This window comes from Sus scrofa, chromosome 8, assembly GCF_054392235.1.
Source record: "Sus scrofa isolate SSC_HxYL_T2T_F1_AM1 chromosome 8, Sscrofa_HxYL_maternal_Yorkshire_Landrace_v2.0, whole genome shotgun sequence".
Taxonomy (NCBI): Eukaryota; Metazoa; Chordata; class Mammalia; order Artiodactyla; family Suidae; genus Sus; species Sus scrofa.
The window spans coordinates 87,552,719-87,570,838 of NC_139390.1; the positions used below are offsets into that span (position 1 = coordinate 87,552,719).

Genomic DNA, 18,120 nt, shown 5'->3' on the forward strand with positions numbered 1-18,120 from the left:
GGGCCGCTCCTGCAGCATATGGAGGTTCCCAGGCTAGGGGTTGAATCGGAGCTGTAGCCACCGGCCTACGCCAGAGCCACAGCAACTCGGGATCCGAGCCGCGTCTGCAACCTACACCACAGCTCACGGCAACGCCGGATCATTAACCCACTGAGCAAGGGCAGGGACCGAACCCGCAACCTCATGGTTCCTAGTGGGATTCGTTAACCACTGCGCCACGGCGGGAACTCCTGCAAATGTTTTAAGACTAGCCGAGAAAACTATGAAACTTGCTTTATTAGATATAAAAGCTAGTAATAAAAAACAGTAATTTATTGATGCAGAAATAGAAATAGAGATCAATGTAACATAGTAAAGGCTCTAGATACAGACCTTTGAATTTATAGGGATGTAGCATATGATACAGGTGTGGTATTTCAGATGCATGGAGAAAGGATAAACTCTTGAGTAAATGGAGATGAAATGCTTCACCTGGGAAAAATGTTAGATCCTTACTTTTAATTCCAGATGAATTAAATATCTAAGTGTAAAAAAAAATCCATGAAGTGGTGATGAAGGCTTTCTAAAGCAATAGAGGGTAGGGTCTAGAAGCCATAAAAGTCTGACAAATTTGAAAAAAAGAAAAAAAAGATGTCTGGTCAAAGTATAATTAAAGTTAAAAGGCAGCTAACAGACTGAGATAAAAATTTCCAGGTTTTCGACAAAGCCATACATTTTATAGTTGTCTACTAATCAGAGTAATGGAAATTAAATCAATAGGATAACATTTTTAACTATATTAACAAACATTAAAATCTATTCTGAACCATTCGTTGAGTAGATATAGTACAGATTTCTCCTACTCAGTGGCTTGCCTTTTTACTATCTTCCTGAGTATCTTTTGATGAGTAGCGATCTTAATTTTAACATAGACGTATGTATCATGTGTTTTCCTTTATAGTTAGTGACTGGGTATGTAATTGTGTTTAAGAAATCTTTGTGAAGTTTTATTTTATTTTTATGGTTATTTTTGCTGGATTTCATATTAGATGGTGTTACTTGATTCTAAACAAAACAAAACAAAACAAACAAAACCAAAAAAAACAAAAAGCACACCCATCTCTCTCCCATCCCTCTCTTATTTCCTCTCTTACCAGGGTGGGTATTAAGGATGTTGCTGGGATCTGTTTGCCAACCAATGTGAAATTTCAGAGTCCAGCTTATTCTTCTGTTGATGCCGAAGAAACAGTCGAACCTTATACAACTGAAAAGATGAGTCGAGTTCCTGGGGGATATTTAGCTTTGACAGAGTGCTTTGAAATTATGACAGTAGATTTCAACAATCTTCAGGTAAAAAAAAAAAAAAAAAAAATCAGTTACTGCTTTTGAGCATTAAATTTCATGTATGGTTTAAAATAATTCATACATAAAACAATCTTACTTCATGAGTTTGTGTGGGGTTCCAATTACTATGTGTAAAAAAAATGATTAATTGATAACCAGCTTCCCTCCTAAGATTATTTACTTACTTTAAATACAGAGAAAAAAAAATCCCTATGTATTTTGGGAATGTACAGCATGCCTGGTGAGTTCACTCGTGTCCTTAGGTTGCTCTTAGAACAGTGTTGCAATGCATTTATAATTATTCTTGTAATATGTAGATGAAGGAACTGTTGCTTACGTTAAATCCCCCCCAATTACGAATGTAGGGGCAGGAGGCTGACTTTTCTCTGTGTCATTCTGACATTTAAAATTAAGAGAATTCCTTGAAAAGAGCAATAATCCAAATCTTTAGTTGTATGTGCCTTAAGGTGACCAACCACCTTGGTTTGCCCAGGACCGAGAGGTTCCTGACACAAGGGACTTTGAGTTTTAAAACCGAGACCTTCTTGGGCAAATCAGGATGAGTTGGTATTATCTGTGTGTGCGTTGGTGGGTGGTGGGAGGGTGTACTCACAAAGAAAGAGCCCAAGGAAATTGAGAAAGGTTCCTTAAAGACCTTATCTGGAGATCTTTAAGGAAGGTTAAATGTTCAAATACATTAGGTTTTTTAAGATGAACCTTGTATGGGGATAGACAACCTAGTGAGGGTCGTTTTAACCTAAGATCTTTATAATTTAATGAGAGCTTTCCCCTGTTCATTGCTACTAGGTTTTTCTTGAGGTGGTCTGAAACTAAATGAACACTGGCGTTGCTTCCTGAGGCTGAGCTTCATGAGCATTTCTTTTCTGATATAACAACATTCTACTGGGGAAGAGCACGGTCATAGCTGCTAGATACCCCAAAGCTATCCTTTCATTATTTTGAGCTTTTCTTATTTTAATTTTTCTTTGCCATACACACAAATATCTAATTAAGACCTTCATTTTTTTTTTTTCTTTTTTTTTGTCTTTTCTAGGGCTGCTCCCGCGGAATATGGAGATTCCCATGCTAGGGGTCTAATTGGAGCTGCAGCCACTGGCCTATGCCAGAGCCACAGCAACGAGGGATCCGAGCCACGTCTGCAACCTACACTACAGCTCATGGCAACGCTGGATCCTTAACCCACTGAGCAAGGCCAGGGATTGAACCTGCAACCTCATGGTTTGTAGTTGGATTCGTTAACCACTGCACCATGACAGGAACTCCAAGGCTTTCATTTTTAAAAGTAGTTTCTGCCTGCTTACTATTTTCAAGTATATGTAGAAAGGAAGAAAAAAAAGTATATTTCCTCCTTTTTAAAATCTAGGCCCTTCTTCCCCCAGGTCACCAGTTTGAAATGTATCTTCTCAGACTTGCTTTTCTGGTTCCTTTACACACACACACACACACACACACACACACACACACACACACACACACACACACAAACACACACTCGCCTTCATTCGGCAGTATGTCATGGACTTTTTTCTGTATCAGTAATATGTAACTACCTCATTGTTTTTATTTATTTATTTATTTTTAAATTACTGAGTGAATTTTATTATGTTTATAGTTGTACAACGATCATCACAACCAAATTTTATAGCATTTCCATCCCAAACCCTCATTGCATCTCCCCACCCCGCAACCTGTCTCATTTGTTTTTAGTAGCTTCACGGTATTCAGCACCATATGGCAGAACTTCCCATCCAGTGTGCCTTAAATGGTTGTAAGTTTGCCAAGAAATGGAACCCCTAAGGGCGCTGGGCAGGACTGCAAAGTGATATCATATCGAGGCATGTATATAATAAGTGTATAAAATCCTCTTATCCTTTTTACATTATTTTAAGGAATTGAAGAGTCTCGCAACTAAAAAACCTGATAAAATTGGTATTCCTGTTATTAAAGAAGGCGTGCTAGATGCCATCGTGGTTTGGTTTGAACTCCAGCTTGATGATGAACACAGTTTGTCCACAAGTCCTAGTGAAGAAACATGTTGGGAACAGGCTGTCTACCCTGTACATGACCTTGCAGGTAAATCTTGTCTAAATTTTTTGTTTTGTTTTGAATTAATTATTTATTTTTTTCTGGCCACACTCACTATATATGGAAGTTCCTGGGCCAGGGATCGAATCTGAGCCTCTGCTGCAACTTATGGGATCGTTAACCACCTGCACTGGGCCAGGGATTGAACCCTTGCCACCACAGAGACAAGGCCAGATCCTTAACCCACTGTGCCACAGTGGGAACTCCTTGCTTTGTTATTTATTTATTTATTTGTATTGTTTTTATTTATACTTTTTGTCTTTTTAGGGCCTCACCCACGGCATGTGGAAGTTCCCAGGCTAGGGGTTGAATTGGAGCTGCAGCTGCTGGCCTACACCACAGCCACAGCAATGCCAGATCCTTAATCCACCGAGCAAGGCCAGTGGATTAAGGATCCACTGGCGTCCTCATGGATACTAGGGTTCCTAATCACTGAGCTATAATACGAACTCCTTGTTTTATTTTTTAAAACTTGTTTGTTTTAATCCTGTAAGTATTTGAGCCAGTGTCAAAAAATGCACTTTGAATATGAAATTTCCAGTCAAGGGAGATTAGTTAGATCTTTCAGAGTTTTTTTCTTTTTTAAAAAGTAGTTTAAAATAATTATTTGTGCATAAGAGACTAAAACACGGCCTCTGCTGCATACCATCAAAAATATCTATCACTGGGGAGTTCCCTGGTGATCTAGTAGTTAGGACTCGGCACTTCACCTCACTCTCCTGGGGTTCAATCCCTCATCAAGCTGCTGCATGTCATGGCCACGGGGGAAAAAAAATCTATCATTAAATCATTTCTTCGTCTCTGATTATTGTGTTATCAGTAGATAAGAAAAATGCTAGTCCATATTTTATGAATCACAGGAAATTTACTACTTCTAGTGCAGGGCTTCTTACCACTTACAGAATCTGATGGCATCTGTGGCGTCCCAGGTCATAGAAGTATCCTCACTCATCTAAGTACAAAACTTTGCAGTTTTGGAGTTTGTGAGCCCATGGACTCTTGGAAAGCTCTTTATTAAAGATATTTTTTATATAAAAAATTGTGACTAGCAATTTGATGGGTTTTCAGTATAGTTTATAGCAGTTGTGTTACATAGAAAAATTTTATTTTTTTTAAACTGGAAGATAAATATTTCTGTGTAGTCCTTTAATCAAAGATCTAATTGGAAAGGTCATTAAGTCATGGAACCAATATAGTATTGTGGCTGGTATGGTTTTTGGACTCAGGTAGATTTGAATTCAGATCTTGGCTACTTACTGACTCCCTGGCTGGCCTCGCTGGTTTTGTCTTAGAGTTTTTGTTATGTGATGTATAAAAATGGGATGCTGCTGCCTGCCTTGCAGGATAGTTGTAGGGATTATTAAATAAACTGGATGTACAGTGCCTACCATAGTGACTGGCACTCAGTGAGTAGCATTTTTTAATTTGTGTTTATTCAAACTCTCTTACAGTAACTTAGATGGTATTTTAAAAAGATCCTTTTTAGGGAAAGGACATTTTACCTTTTTTTTTTTAAATTTTTATTTCTTGGGCCGCTTCTGTGGCATGTGGAGGTTCCCAGGCTAGGGGTCGAATTGGGGTCATAGCCGCCAGCCTACGCCACAGCCACAGCAACACCAGATCCGAGCCGCGTCTGCAACCTACACCACAGCTCACGGCAACACCAGATCGTTAACCCACTGAGCAAGGCCAGGGATCGAACCTGCAACTTCAGGGTTCCTAGTTGGACTCGTTAACCACTGAGCCACAACGGGAACTCCGGGAAAGGACATTTTAAATGTGTAAACACAAGATTGACAACTTGTATTTCCAACCAGCTCTATGGCCGATAAGAAGGAATAGCAATTATACATTTGCAGGTTCAAGTTTTACCATGCATGAAAGCTCGTGAATAAGAGTATGCTATCATCTTTATTGTAGGACTCAGTGCTTCCTTATATTGTCAAATTCCTTAAGCACGCCAGGATATCTAAATACTTAGTTAAGAAATATTACTGATAAGGTGCTCATGAATGCTGCCTTGTTCTTTTGGAAATTTCTCTTAGAGAAAAGAAGGTCCCTTTAAGCTAAAGCGTAGTTAGGTATTGATCCCTAAATCTCATCTGTCTTTGTTATTGCTGGCTTCACTACCAAAGATTGAGAATCCCCTGGAGTTCCTTCCCCACCTGCTAATGTGGAGACATTGATGATGACTAGTGATTACAGTCAAAGCACTATGATACTGAGAATTAGGGTCCAGTAACGAGCTCTTGCATCTCTCCACTGTGTTGTAAGTTGATTGGATCTCAAACTTCAGTTTTTCCCTAGGTAAAGCTGGAGGGATTTTTTTTTTTTAGATTTTGTTTTGTTTAAAACAGGAAATGAATAGTGTTCCCTGGTGGCCCAGTGGGTTGAGGATCTGACATTGTCACTGCTGTGGCTTGGGTTGCTGCTGTGGCATGGGTTTGATCCCTGGCCCAGGAACTTCTGCATTCCAAGGGTATGGTCAAAAAAAAAGGAAATGAATAGATTAGTTCACTTAATTCTATTCAATTACTAGATAGACTCTTTCCTGTAGTGGTTTAAAGAATGGCTGGGGGATGGAGGTGTTTGTGTGATGCTCAGGCTTATAAGCGCATATTCATCAGTTACAAAATTTTTCTTTCTTCCTATTTCACGAAGACTACTGGATAAAGCCTGGGGACCAGGTGATGATGGAAGTGTCCTGTCAGGATTGTTACTTAAGAATCCAGAGCATCAGTGTCTTCAGTTCAGATCATGAAATGGATGTTGGGACAAGTTTTACCAAGAGTAAAGATTTGCTGTCCTTAGGAAATGAGGCTGAACTCTGCAGTGCCCTGGCGAACCTTCAGACCAGTACACCAGACTCTGCGGAGCAGATATGTGTATTGGAATCCACAGAAATTGCTTTGCTTAATAATGTCCCATACCACGAAGGCTTTAAAACGGCAATGAGGAAAGTGTTGTCTTCACTGACTCCGGAGAAACTGGGTCAGGCCATGGATACGCAGTGTCAGAATAATGAGATAAACTGTGGTAGTGGACAGAATGACTCTGAACCTTTCTATGTGTTGGATGTGTCCGAGGGCTTCTCTGTTCTGCCAATAATTGCTGGCGCCCTTGGGCAGGTTAAGCCTTACAGTTCTGTGGAGAAGGACCAGCATCGTATCACTCTGGACCTCATATCTGAAGCCAATCACTTTCCTAAAGAAACTCTTGAATTTTGGTTGAAACACGTGGAAGATGAATCTGCTGTGTTGCAAAGGCCAAAGTCAGATAAGTTGTGGAGTATAATTATACTGGATGTCATTGAACCATCTGGGCTTATTCAGCAGGAAATAATGGAAAAAGCTGCAATATCCAGGTAAAACACAAAATACAACCTTTGACTTACTTGAGCTCAGACTTCATGTAAATTCTTTTAGTTCCTTAATGGCATAACTGCACAAATCAGTCGTGGTCATTATATGCTCCTCAGGCATTGCTTTTCAGGACCCGTGGCTTCATGTCTTTTTCTTTCTGTGCATGTTGTTACTGATTTTTCTCTCCTGAAGGAATCCCCGTGCTGTTGGTGTGAAGAGAGTCTGCTTTGGGATTAGGCTGCCTATGTGTAACGTTGGGAATGACATAGAGGTATAAGGACAGGTGAGAAGACACTCAGGGCAAATAAGAAAAAAATCAAATTTCATCTTTATGAGACGCACTGATAAGTAGCTCTAGTATGCATTTGTGCATTGAGGGAGCAGAGGGTTTCTTAGGAATAAGTCCCTATCCTTTTAGGTCTTAAAATCTCTAAGTAATTAATAATTTCTCTGGCTCTTCCTGTGGCATGCAGAAGTTCTGGGGCCAGGGACTGAATCCACGCCACACCTGTGGCCTGAACCACAGCAGTAATGACGCTGGATCTTTAACCCACTGCGCCACACAGGGGAACTCCAAAATCTCTATTTTATGATACAGTTCTTTCCCTGAGGTGTTTCTCCTTCAGTTTAGGTTGCTGGGGGTAAACTTGACCCTAATATTTAAAACTGAAAGCAAGTTTGGTTAAGCTTTACAGTCTTTTCAGTTGTGCTGCTCAGAACTGAAAAGATGGCAAAATTTAACACCCTCATGGCATATGGAAGTTCCCAGGCCAGGGACTGAATCTGAGCCCCAGCTGTGGCCTGTGTCACAGCTTCAGCAACTCTAGATTCTTAACCCACTGTGCTAGCTGGGGATCAACCCATACCTCCACAGAGACAATGCCAGGTCCTTAACCCCCTGCACCACAGTGGTAACTCCACCACCCTTTTCTTTAAAAGTCTCGGACCTATTATAAATTACAGAAATATAAAAGTCAGATATACATGAATATGTAAATACACACACACATACATACGCTTTCTCTCCTAAAGTTTTAAACAGATGCACTTTAGGTAGAGTATAGAACAAGGAGCTGAAAGGGTCTGAATCTAGTCTCAGATTTGTTGCTGAATTCCTGAAGTAGTAAAACTTTCTATAATTCATTTAATATCTCTCATTTCAGTTTTCCTCTTTGGTTAAGTGAGGGATACTGAATTAGATGCCTTTGAAGGCATTTCAGCTCTTATGAATTTCCAATGTAAATGATGTTTGACTTATTTGGTAGAATCACCTTTGAAAAATGTATACTTTTCCTAATGTTTTATTTATCTTTTGGTTTTGATTTAATTACTTTTGTGATTTTTTTATTGTGCTAAAATGCACATGACAAATTTTTTCATCTTAATTATCTTTGTACAGTTCGGTGGTATTAAATATTGTCACAGAGTTGGGCAACCATCACCTTCAACCATCCTCATAACTCTTTTCATCTTGGAAAACTGAAACTTTTTACCAAGTAAACAATAACTTCATTCCACCCTCTTGCCAGCTGCTGGCAACCAGCATTCTACTCTCTGCTTCTGTGAGAGAGTAGAATACTCTTCCTCATACAGCTGGAATCATAGAGTATTTGTTGTTGTTTTTGTGACTGTTTTATTTCACTTAGCATAATATCCTCCAGGTTCATCCATGTTGTAGTTCATGTCAGAGTTTCCTTCCTTTTTAGGGTGGAATAATATTCCATTGTATGTATATATCACATTTTGCTTATCAATCCATTGATGGACACTTGCGTTGCTTCCACATTTTAGCTGTTGTGAAGAATAATAAAGAACTTGAGTGTACAAATATCTCAGACCTTGCTTGCAGTTCTTTTGGGTACATACCCAGAAGTGGAACTGCTGGATCATATGGTTATTCTATTTTTAATTTCTTGAGGAGCCACCATACTGTCTTCCATAGCAGCTGTACCATTTTATAGTCCCACCAGCAGTACACAATTGGTTCTGGTTTCTCCAAATACTTGCCAACACTTATTTTCTGTTCTTTTCATAGTAGCCATCCTAATAGGTGTGAGGATTTTCATTTTTCTTATGATTATTGTGATGTTGAGTGTCTTTTCATATACTTACTGGTCATTTGTGTATCTTCTTTGAAGAATTGTGTATTCAAGTCCATTGCCCATTTTTAAAATTTTTTTTAATTGTTGTTGAGTAATAGGAGTTCCTTATATATCCTGGGTATTAAACTCCTCATGAGGTGTATGATTTGCAAATATTTCTCACGTTTCACAAGTTGCCTTTTCACTCTGCTGTGTCTTTTCATATACAGATTTTTTTGGCCACCCTGTGGCATATGGAGTTTGGTGATCAGATCTGAGCTGTAGTAGTTGCAGCCTAAGCCATAGCTGCAGCAAAGCTGGATCCTTAACCCACTGTGCCAGGCTGGGGATTGAACCTGCATCCCAGTGCTCCAAAGATACTGCTGATCCCATTGTGCTACAGTGGGAACTCCCAGAAGTTTTAAAATTTGATGTCCCATTTGTCTATTTTTGCTTTTGATTCTTTTTTCTGCCTGGTCAAGTCTGCTGTTGAATCCCTGTAGTGAATTTTTCAATTCAGTTATATTCTTCAGCTCAGAATATCTTCTTGGTTCTTCTTCAGTTTCTGTCTCTTAGCTGATATTCTCCTTTTATTCATGCCTCATTTTCCTGATTTCATTTTTTCATGTTTTCTTATAAGAGTTATTTTAAATTCTCTGGTAATTTGTTTCTTTAGGGTCAGTTTCTGGAGATTTAATTTGTTGCTTTTATTGAGCCATGTTTTCCTGTTTCTTTGTGTGCCTTATCTTTTGCTAGAGCTTGGGCTTCAAAAAAAAAAAAAAAAAGGACAGTCATCTCTTCCATTCTTTACTCTCTGGCTATGCAGGCAGGACTTTTTTTTTTTTTCTGTCTGTGACCTGTATCACAGCTCACGGCAATGCCAGATCCTTAACCCACTGAGCGAGGCCAAGGATCGAACTTTCATCCTTATGGATACTAGTTGGATTTGTTTCCACTGCACCACAATGGGAACTCCCAGGGAGGACCTTTACCATTCAGCCTTGCTGTTGATTCTGGAGACCTCTCAAGCCTTTTCTGGGGATGCATCTTCTCTGGGTTTGTGTATCATCGCCTAGTGAAGAGGTTTGCCTGTTTCTCCTCAGGGGCTTCCCTTGGTGTCTGTCTGAAGTACTGTAGCGTTCCTGGTGCTGGAGCCAGTCATGGTGCTAGAGCTCACCCTAATGTCCACGTGTGGTACTGCAGACTCTAGTGCTTGAAAAGCCAAGGGATCTCCTTTGTTTTCAGGGGTCCCCAACCATTCCTGCACCACTTAGATTCAGGCAAGTCAGAAACCAGTCTCTTCAGCAGCCCCTTGAAAGGCTGGCATGTTGGATATAAGTTCCACTCTTCTCTTTCTCTCCCCAAGGAGAAGCCAGGAGTTGGAAATTTTCTCCTGATTGCAGTTGCTGTGCCTAGAGGAGGGGCTATGGCCAGTAGATGCCACAGATTTTCCCACTGTCCTACCTACCCGGTGTTCTCTTTGGCTGTGTGCTGGCCTTACATAGGTTTTCCAGTAACTCTGTGGAATAGAAGTGGTGGAAGTGGGTATCCTTGTCTTGTTCCTTATTTTAGAGGAAAAGCTTTCAAACAGGGATATTTTCTTTAAGTGGAACCTTGTAAAGGATTTTTAGAAAGGAGTTTTGATTATAAAAAAAATTAATCAGACAGTATGTTCTGGCCGAAATGATCAGTCATGTTAGTGCATTATGTACAGCTGCCTATAATTCCCCTTCCCAGTGTTTCTCAAGAGGGAGGGGTCCTCCTGGCAGTTTGTGTGGGACAGTTTTTTTGGGGGGTGGGGAGGGGACAGCTCTTATGTAGGGCTGTCCTGTGTGTTGCCACACAGGATGTGGCATCTCTGGGAAGTAAATGCTTAATAGCACCCATAATCATTGTTTTAGCCAGTATTCTTCCCTTCTCTCCAAACACCTCCTGGGTAACCGCAGAGAACCAGTGCTCCTTTGCTTTAGTCTAAGCTATTGCACTGTCTCTTTACCAGGTTCTCCTGGATGTTAGGCTTACCTGACATCTGAGGTCATCTGGGGTTATTCTGGGGTCAGAGGTATGAGGAGACTCTCACCTCGGCCTCTTATTGTTATCTTTAGCCTCATGACTGGTGAAAGCGGATGAAGTTAGGGAATGGGAGGATAGATTGTCTCTGGGCTAAGGAATAAAAGCATCTGTCTTACTAGTTACCAACCTTCCCAGAAAAAGGGAAGGAAAAAATAAGCTATTTTACAAACTTAAACTTTAGTCTCTAGTTACCTTTGTTGTTGTTTTGAAGTATTCATTCTTTTCTTTTCCTTTTTTTTTTTTTTTTTTGGCTTTTGTCTTTTTAGGGCTGCACCCATGGCATAGGGAGATTCCCAGGCTAGGGGTCTAATCTGAGCTGTAGCCACCAGCCTACACCGCAGCCACAGCAATGCCAGATCCGAGCTGGGTCTTTGACCTGCACCACAGCTCATGGCAATGCTAGATCCTTAACCCACTGAATGAGGCCAGGGATCGAACCCGCAACCTCATGGTTCCTAATCAGATTCGTTTCTGCTGCACCACGATGGGAACACCTGAAGTGTTCATTCTTAAGAGTTATTCATTCATACTAGATTAAAATGTAGGAGAAAATATAAAAGCTTAGTAACCTTTTTTTTTTCTTTTGGCTGTGCCCATGGCATGCAGAAATTCCTGGGCCAGGGATCAATCTCAGGTCACAGCAGTGACCCAAGCCACAGTAGTAACAATGCCAGATCCTTAACCTGCTAAGCCACCAGGGAACTCTGCCTTTAAAAAAAAATATTTTAATTTAAACCCATTTAAAAACACTTTGTGGAGTTCCTATTGTGGCTCAGCAGTAATGAACCTGACTGGTATCCATGAAGATGTGGGTTCAATCCCTGGCTCTGCCCAGTGGGTTAAGCTAAGGATCCAGCACTGCTGTGAGCTATGGTGTAGGCTACAGATGTGGCTCGGATCTGGTGTTGCTGTGGCTGTGGCATAGGCCAGCACTCTGATTGGCCCCCTAGCCTGGGAACTTCCGTGTGTCACAGGTGAGACCCTAAAAACAAAACAAAACACTTTGTGTTGAATCACAAGGAAACAGCGAAGAGCTTCTTCGGAATTTTTGCCATTTATGGTTAGACTTTTAAGTTGTAACATATTTTTTTTATTTCCGTAGGCACAGATGGTTCGGAAATAATTGGCCTTGCAGAGGATTCCATTGAGGAGTCTGGCAGCTGCAGTGGTGCAAGGAAAACACTTGCTGTCAATAAAGCTAACCAGTTTAAGGCAATTACTATCTCATCTACATGCAACTAAGGAGCATTCCTGTTAGTGACAATAGCATTGAGTTAAGGCGGATTTGTACAACATGGCCTTTTAAAATAATTTTCATACTTGCTTTTGTGTAGTATTTATTTCTGGCCTAGTTGTTGGTACTTGATTCAGCCTTTTCTGACTTTCTAGGGTTCAGGAGATGTATTTTTGACATTTCGTTTAGCCTCATTTTCTGGTTACCCCCTCAATGACTGGGCAGTAACCGCCCTCCCTCCCTTGGATTTGATGGTTGGAAGGTTGGCTTTCATTCACCTGTGTGCTTTTTTTGTTTACTGATTTTATAGAATGCTACCCTCTTGTGGCTGTTTAGGGGTAGAGGGAATTAGGCAGCATAAAGCTCTGTGGCTAGGAGTTCCCAGTGTGACTCAATGAATTGAGAACCTGACATAATGAAGGTTCTCCGTGAAGATGTGGGTTCAATTCCCGGCCTCACTCAATGGGTTAAGGATCCCACGTTGCCATGGCTGTGGCGTAGGCTGGCAGCTGCAGCTCCGATTCGACCCCTAGCCTGGGAACTTATATTTGCTGCAGGTGAGGCCATAACAAGAAAAAGAAAAAACAGAAGAAAAAGCTTTGTCCCAGGGAGGCACAGTCTTTAAAGCATTAGCCTGCTGTGGCCCTCTTTGCCTGGAAAAGCAGTAATCTTTTTTTCCTTTAACAAAAAAAAAAAAAAAAAGAAAAAAAAAAAAAAGAAAAATCTCTGTGGCTAGTCTCTGGTTGGAAGACTTTGTGATCTTAAGAAAAATTAGTTCTGGTTTCATTCAAATAGATCACAATTAGCAGATAACTTCAGAAGATTTAGTAACATGAGCTGTCAGGATTAAACTTGACCCATTTGAGGAAAATTTGTAGGTTTCTCCACTTATTTAGGAAGATGTTAAAATTGTATCTGGTTTGGTAGAGGCATAGATGGGAATTTTGGTAAGAGCTGTGCGATTTTGTTAAGTAAGGAATTTTACTGGTTGTGGAGATTGACTTTCTACCAGAGTTTACCTAAAATGCTACAGAGTTGTTGGGAAAGGAATAACAAAAATGAATTAAGCACGGGGGTCAGGGTGCAGTCCACTTTCAGGCGAATTTGTGTATGTGGGTTGATTATGACTTAAATGATCACATACTTTTATTTGGGGAGGAGAGATCATCCTGGTTTCAGATCATGACTCGTCTCAGATTCCGTTACCCTCAGGAATCAGCTGAAACTTTCTTTGCCGATTTGGCTTCCTGTTGGCTAGTCTTTAGGGAGAGCTGTTACAAGAGCAGCCTGTTTACTTACTGTAAACTTTTCTGCCAACTTTTTATTTTGAAAAAGTTCTAACTTTCGAACTTAAGAAAAATTGCAAGAAAAGTAAGTGAACATGAGACTGTTGTTTTATTTGTTGAGCCGTTTGATAGTTGTTGGCTTCATAACCTTCCCCCGCTAACACTTGGCATGTATCGCCGTAGAACAGTCTTTCCCCTGCCTATTCAAAAAATGATCACTCAGGAAACTTAACATTGATAAAATGCTATAATTTCATACAGTCTGTATTAAAAATTTCCCTGCTATCCCCACAATATTCTGTATTGCTTTTTTTCTCCCCAGTCTAGGTTCTCATCAAGGGAGCTTGCATTACATTTAGTTGCCATGTCTTGTTTTTATAATTGTCATTGTGGTTTTAGGTGTTTTTAAGTGGTTAGGACATTGAGTTTAGCAAAAGTAGAATCAATCACTTAAACCTAATTTAAGAGCAGAGGTGCCGAAGTAGTTTTGAGGAATGGGGTGTTTTATAATTTGACAAGATTTTAATGACCTATTCAGGAAAACCACATAGCATACAATTTCAGAAACTTGTATGAACTATTTTTTTTTTTTGATATGCACAACTGCCTAGGTCAGATATTTAGTCCTGCATTTTTGTAAATAGATCCTTATTAACTAGAAATATCTAAGAGGAAAAGCGTATTATAAAGGATACAAAGTCCAGCTGTTTATAGTAGCCTATCCTGGAAGTTCAAGTGGAAATCAACTTGGAATGTTTGGTAAAAGTGAGGAATGTAACATTTGATAGTAGGAGTTCTCTTTGTGGCGCAGCAGAAACAAATGTGACTAGTATCCATGAGGACGTGGCTTTGATCCTTAGTCTCGTTCAGTGGGTTAAGGATCTGTTGTTGCAGTGAGCTGTAGTGTAGGTAGCAGATGTGGCTCAGATCCCGAGTTGCTGTGGCTGTGGTGTAGGCCAGCAGCTGCAGCTCCAGTTAGCCCCCCTAGCCTTGGAACCTCCATATGCAGTAGGTGCCGCCCTGAAAAGCAAAACAAAACAAAACCCCAACATCTGATTTTAAATGTGGCAAATGAAAAATACTTGGTTTAAAATATCCTCCACATCTGTTTCAGGTGATGGCAATGGATGACCCACCTACCCCTCCATGCTGAGCTCCCACGCACAGCTCAGGTGTATGGAAACAAGACTCTGTATGTGGGTGTGGGAGCTTCCTTGGCTTGAGAGCCTTACATTTCATATAGGAACTTCTCCCATGGGGATAGCCCCCAAGCCCCAGCAATAGAAACAAGTGGTTACAGTTAGACCACACTCAGACCCCAGAGGTGGTGACTTCCCATCAGACATTTATAGTTTGTTTATAGTTCTCTCAGTCCAGGTGCATCTACCTTTTGAGGCATTTAAGAATATTTGTATCATAAGCAGTATGTGATAACACAGCCGACCTTCACCTTTATGGGGTTTCCCGGGAAACAGAAGGTGAATCCAGGATTAATTGTAGGAGATATGGTTTTGTTAACCCTTTATTCGTACTCTTTACTAGAGGATATGGATTTTTAATCACTTCTATTTCAGAATGTTTAACTTTTTATTTTGAAATAGTTCAGGCTTACAGAGAAGTTAAGAGTATAGTACAAAGAACCTAACATAGACCTTACACCCAGGTTCACAAATTACTGTTTGGCCACATTATTCTCTCCGAACTATTTCAACTACCAAATATCACGTTCCTTTACCCCTAAATACTTTGGTTTGTATTTCGTAAGAACAAGGATATTCATTTATATAATCATTGCGCTCTTACCAAAATTAGAATGTCTACATGGACACAATATTGACAACAAAGGGAAAGATCTTACTTTAACCATTTATTGCAATAATATTCTTTATAGCTTTTTTTTGTTGCTGATCCAGAATCCAACCCAGGATCACATAGTACATTTAGTTCCTTAAGTCTCCTTTATTCTGGAACAGTTCCTCAGTCTTTCATGACATTGAGTTTTGAAAAGTGTAGGCCTTTTATTGTGGAATGTTCCTCATGTTTCTTATGTTCCCAGGCCAGGGACCTGAGCTGTTGCAGTGATGCTGGACCCTGAACCCCCCGAGCCACCAGGGAACTCCTCAAGATGCTTTTGAAAGTATTTTTCCTTCTTCTAGATGTTTGCTACAGTCCGGAGGGAAGATCTTTCCTCAGTACGTGCTGATGTTTGGGTTGCTCGTGGAATCACAGACACTGGTGGAAGAAAGCGCTGTGCAAGGAGCAGAACGAACTCTTGGATTCAATATAGCACCTTTTATTAACCAGTTTCAGGTAAGTGCTTAGAAGTCCAACCAGGTGGCCTTTAGCCACAGTCTACTTTCTCTCTGTGTGTTTTTAGAGTCACTGTGTTGAGCTGTATTGGGATGGTGATCAGTTTTCTGGAGCAAAAGAACTTATTACTGGTAAAAATCAACCTAGGGGCTAGTATGGCCAAGGAATTCTGTTGTTCCTACTGACACAAGTCTATAGCTATTGCCCTGAACCACTGTTATAAATGAAAAATAGGGTACTGGGTTTAATCTTATGAGAAAGTGTCCTTGCCTCAAAAAGCAGCCGCCAGCAGGAGACCTGCATGTTAACATGGACCCTAAGACTTCAGGCTGGCCAGTGATAGGTGTGAGCAGCTAATGTCTGGGCAGTCAGACGGATGGGAGCAGGAATGTAGGTGCCTAGGAAACTGGAGTGCAAAGAAAAGGGGTTGGTTGCTGTTTGGGAAACAAGGATTTCATGCTGGCAGAGGTACTCGCAGCAAAATAAAATTTGTGAGTTAAAACTGGGAGTGGATGGCCTGTGTAGGGAAGAGGTTTGGTGTTGGAAATAGGTAGAATGCTGCTGTGGAAGCCAAAGCAGAATTTTGGGAAGTGGGCTGTCGATTTCTAAAGGCTTTTATCTAGAGGCTCTAGGTAGTAAGCTCTTGAATATGCATTGTTGATCTTTGATGAACAGACTTCGTGAGCTTTCATGAACTTGCTCAACAAATATAATTTTGTTGAGGAAATGACTTTTTCAGGGCAGGTTAAGGTTTTAGAGTTTATTTCAGTTTTTTTGGTAAAGTTAAATAAAGAAAAATCACTTACCAAAAGACAGAGAGGTTTATTTTTTTGCCTGTTCCCCAAATACCACCATCTCCTATTGTTGTAGCCTATTCTCTCTTGATCCTAACATCAGCAGTTCTCTCATTCCATAAGAATGTATGGTATTTTAATCCTGTTTTCTTTTCACCCTACCTCCTGTCTCATATCCTCCTTTCCTTAACAGCTTATATTCCATGGTCTGTATATTTTTCCTATGCCCCTTCTCTTCCATTTTTCTGCTGGCCCGGGAAAACCCTACCTTGGTTAAAACCAGCTTTCTGCCTTCTCTATGCCAGTTACCCCTACAGCTGAATATGCTGGCTGTGGTCTCACTTCAGTTTATGAGCACTCATCTCTTGAAGCTCCCCAACCTTGCTTGGCAACCTTACGTTTCGGAGTCTACTCACTCATTTCCTGAGATGCTCTTGTCTCCTTTCCTCTAATATGGTGATTATCTGACCATTATGGTGACAACTGAGTGAACCAATGAAACAAAATGAGAGGTTGTAAAAAAAATGTTATAAACAGCAGAAATGTACTTATTCATTCCCCAAATGGCTATTTTATGTGTTCTTTTAGGTTTGGGGAATGTAGTCATGAAATTGAAGAGCTAAGAACCTGCTCTCATGGAGCTAGCATTCAAATTGACAATAAACAAACAAGAGGTAGACAATAAACAAAGGAGTAAAAAGTTAAGTATGATAGATGGTGGAAGTTAAGATTAGAGAAGACTGGGAATTGGAGGTATGGGGTATTCTGTTTTGTTTAGATGATGTCTATAGAAGGGTATCATGAGTAAAGGGTATTTAAGCAGAGACCTGAGAGAAATAAGGAAGAAAAAAGATCAACAAGAGCAGGGACCTGAAGCAAGAGCGTGATTGGAGTATTTGGAAACAGCAAGAAAGCCTAAGGGAGCGTCAGATGACGGATGCAGTCAGAGTATTAGGAGCCAGATCCTGTAGAGTCTTTTGGTCACGGTGAGGGTTTTGGCTTTTGGAAAACAACTGGAGGGTACCGAACAGAGGCGCGACAAGGGTGACTTGTGAGGGGAGTCACAGTGGCTGCTGTGTTAGGAGCAGACCACCATGGAGAGCAGGCAGTAGCCCATGAGACACTAGAGTGGTGGCAGGTGGGGGCTCAAAGCAGTCAGGTTGTAGATGTATTTCAAAGGCAGGTTTTGTGAAACTGGGCATGCCTGGAAGGACAGTTATTATTTACTGATATGGGGGAAAAAACAGCAGGAGGACCAGGTTGTGTTGATGTTTTTATGGGGTCATTAAGCAGTTGGATAAAAATTCAGAGAAACAGCTAGCTTAGAGATCGAAATCTGGCAGTCAAACTTGATGGATATTTAAAGCCGTAAGACCTTGCGGATGTACAGAAAGAGAATAGGGCTGGGAACCCAATTCTGGAGAACTCCCTAGGATGTGAGCTCTAGAGTAGAAATCTTTTTTGGGGGGGTCACAGGTGCAGCATATGGAAGTTCCATGGCTAGGCAACGGCAGATCCTTAACCCACTGAACAAGGCCAAGGATCTAACTG

General features: G+C 40.6%; 1 protein-coding gene across 2 annotated transcripts in view; it reads left to right on the forward strand.

Moving 5' to 3' along the window:
- PRMT9 (protein arginine methyltransferase 9) overlaps positions 1-18,120 on the forward strand; it is a 36,775-nt gene that overhangs the window by 16,526 nt on the left and 2,129 nt on the right. For both annotated transcript variants that reach the window (XM_021101522.2, XM_021101526.2), the window contains 4 exons: positions 1,137-1,329; positions 3,234-3,417; positions 6,091-6,793; positions 15,622-15,775. In XM_021101522.2, coding sequence (XP_020957181.1) covers positions 1,137-1,329; positions 3,234-3,417; positions 6,091-6,793; positions 15,622-15,775 — 1,234 coding nt within the window. The remainder of the gene's footprint in view (positions 1-1,136; positions 1,330-3,233; positions 3,418-6,090; positions 6,794-15,621; positions 15,776-18,120) is intronic.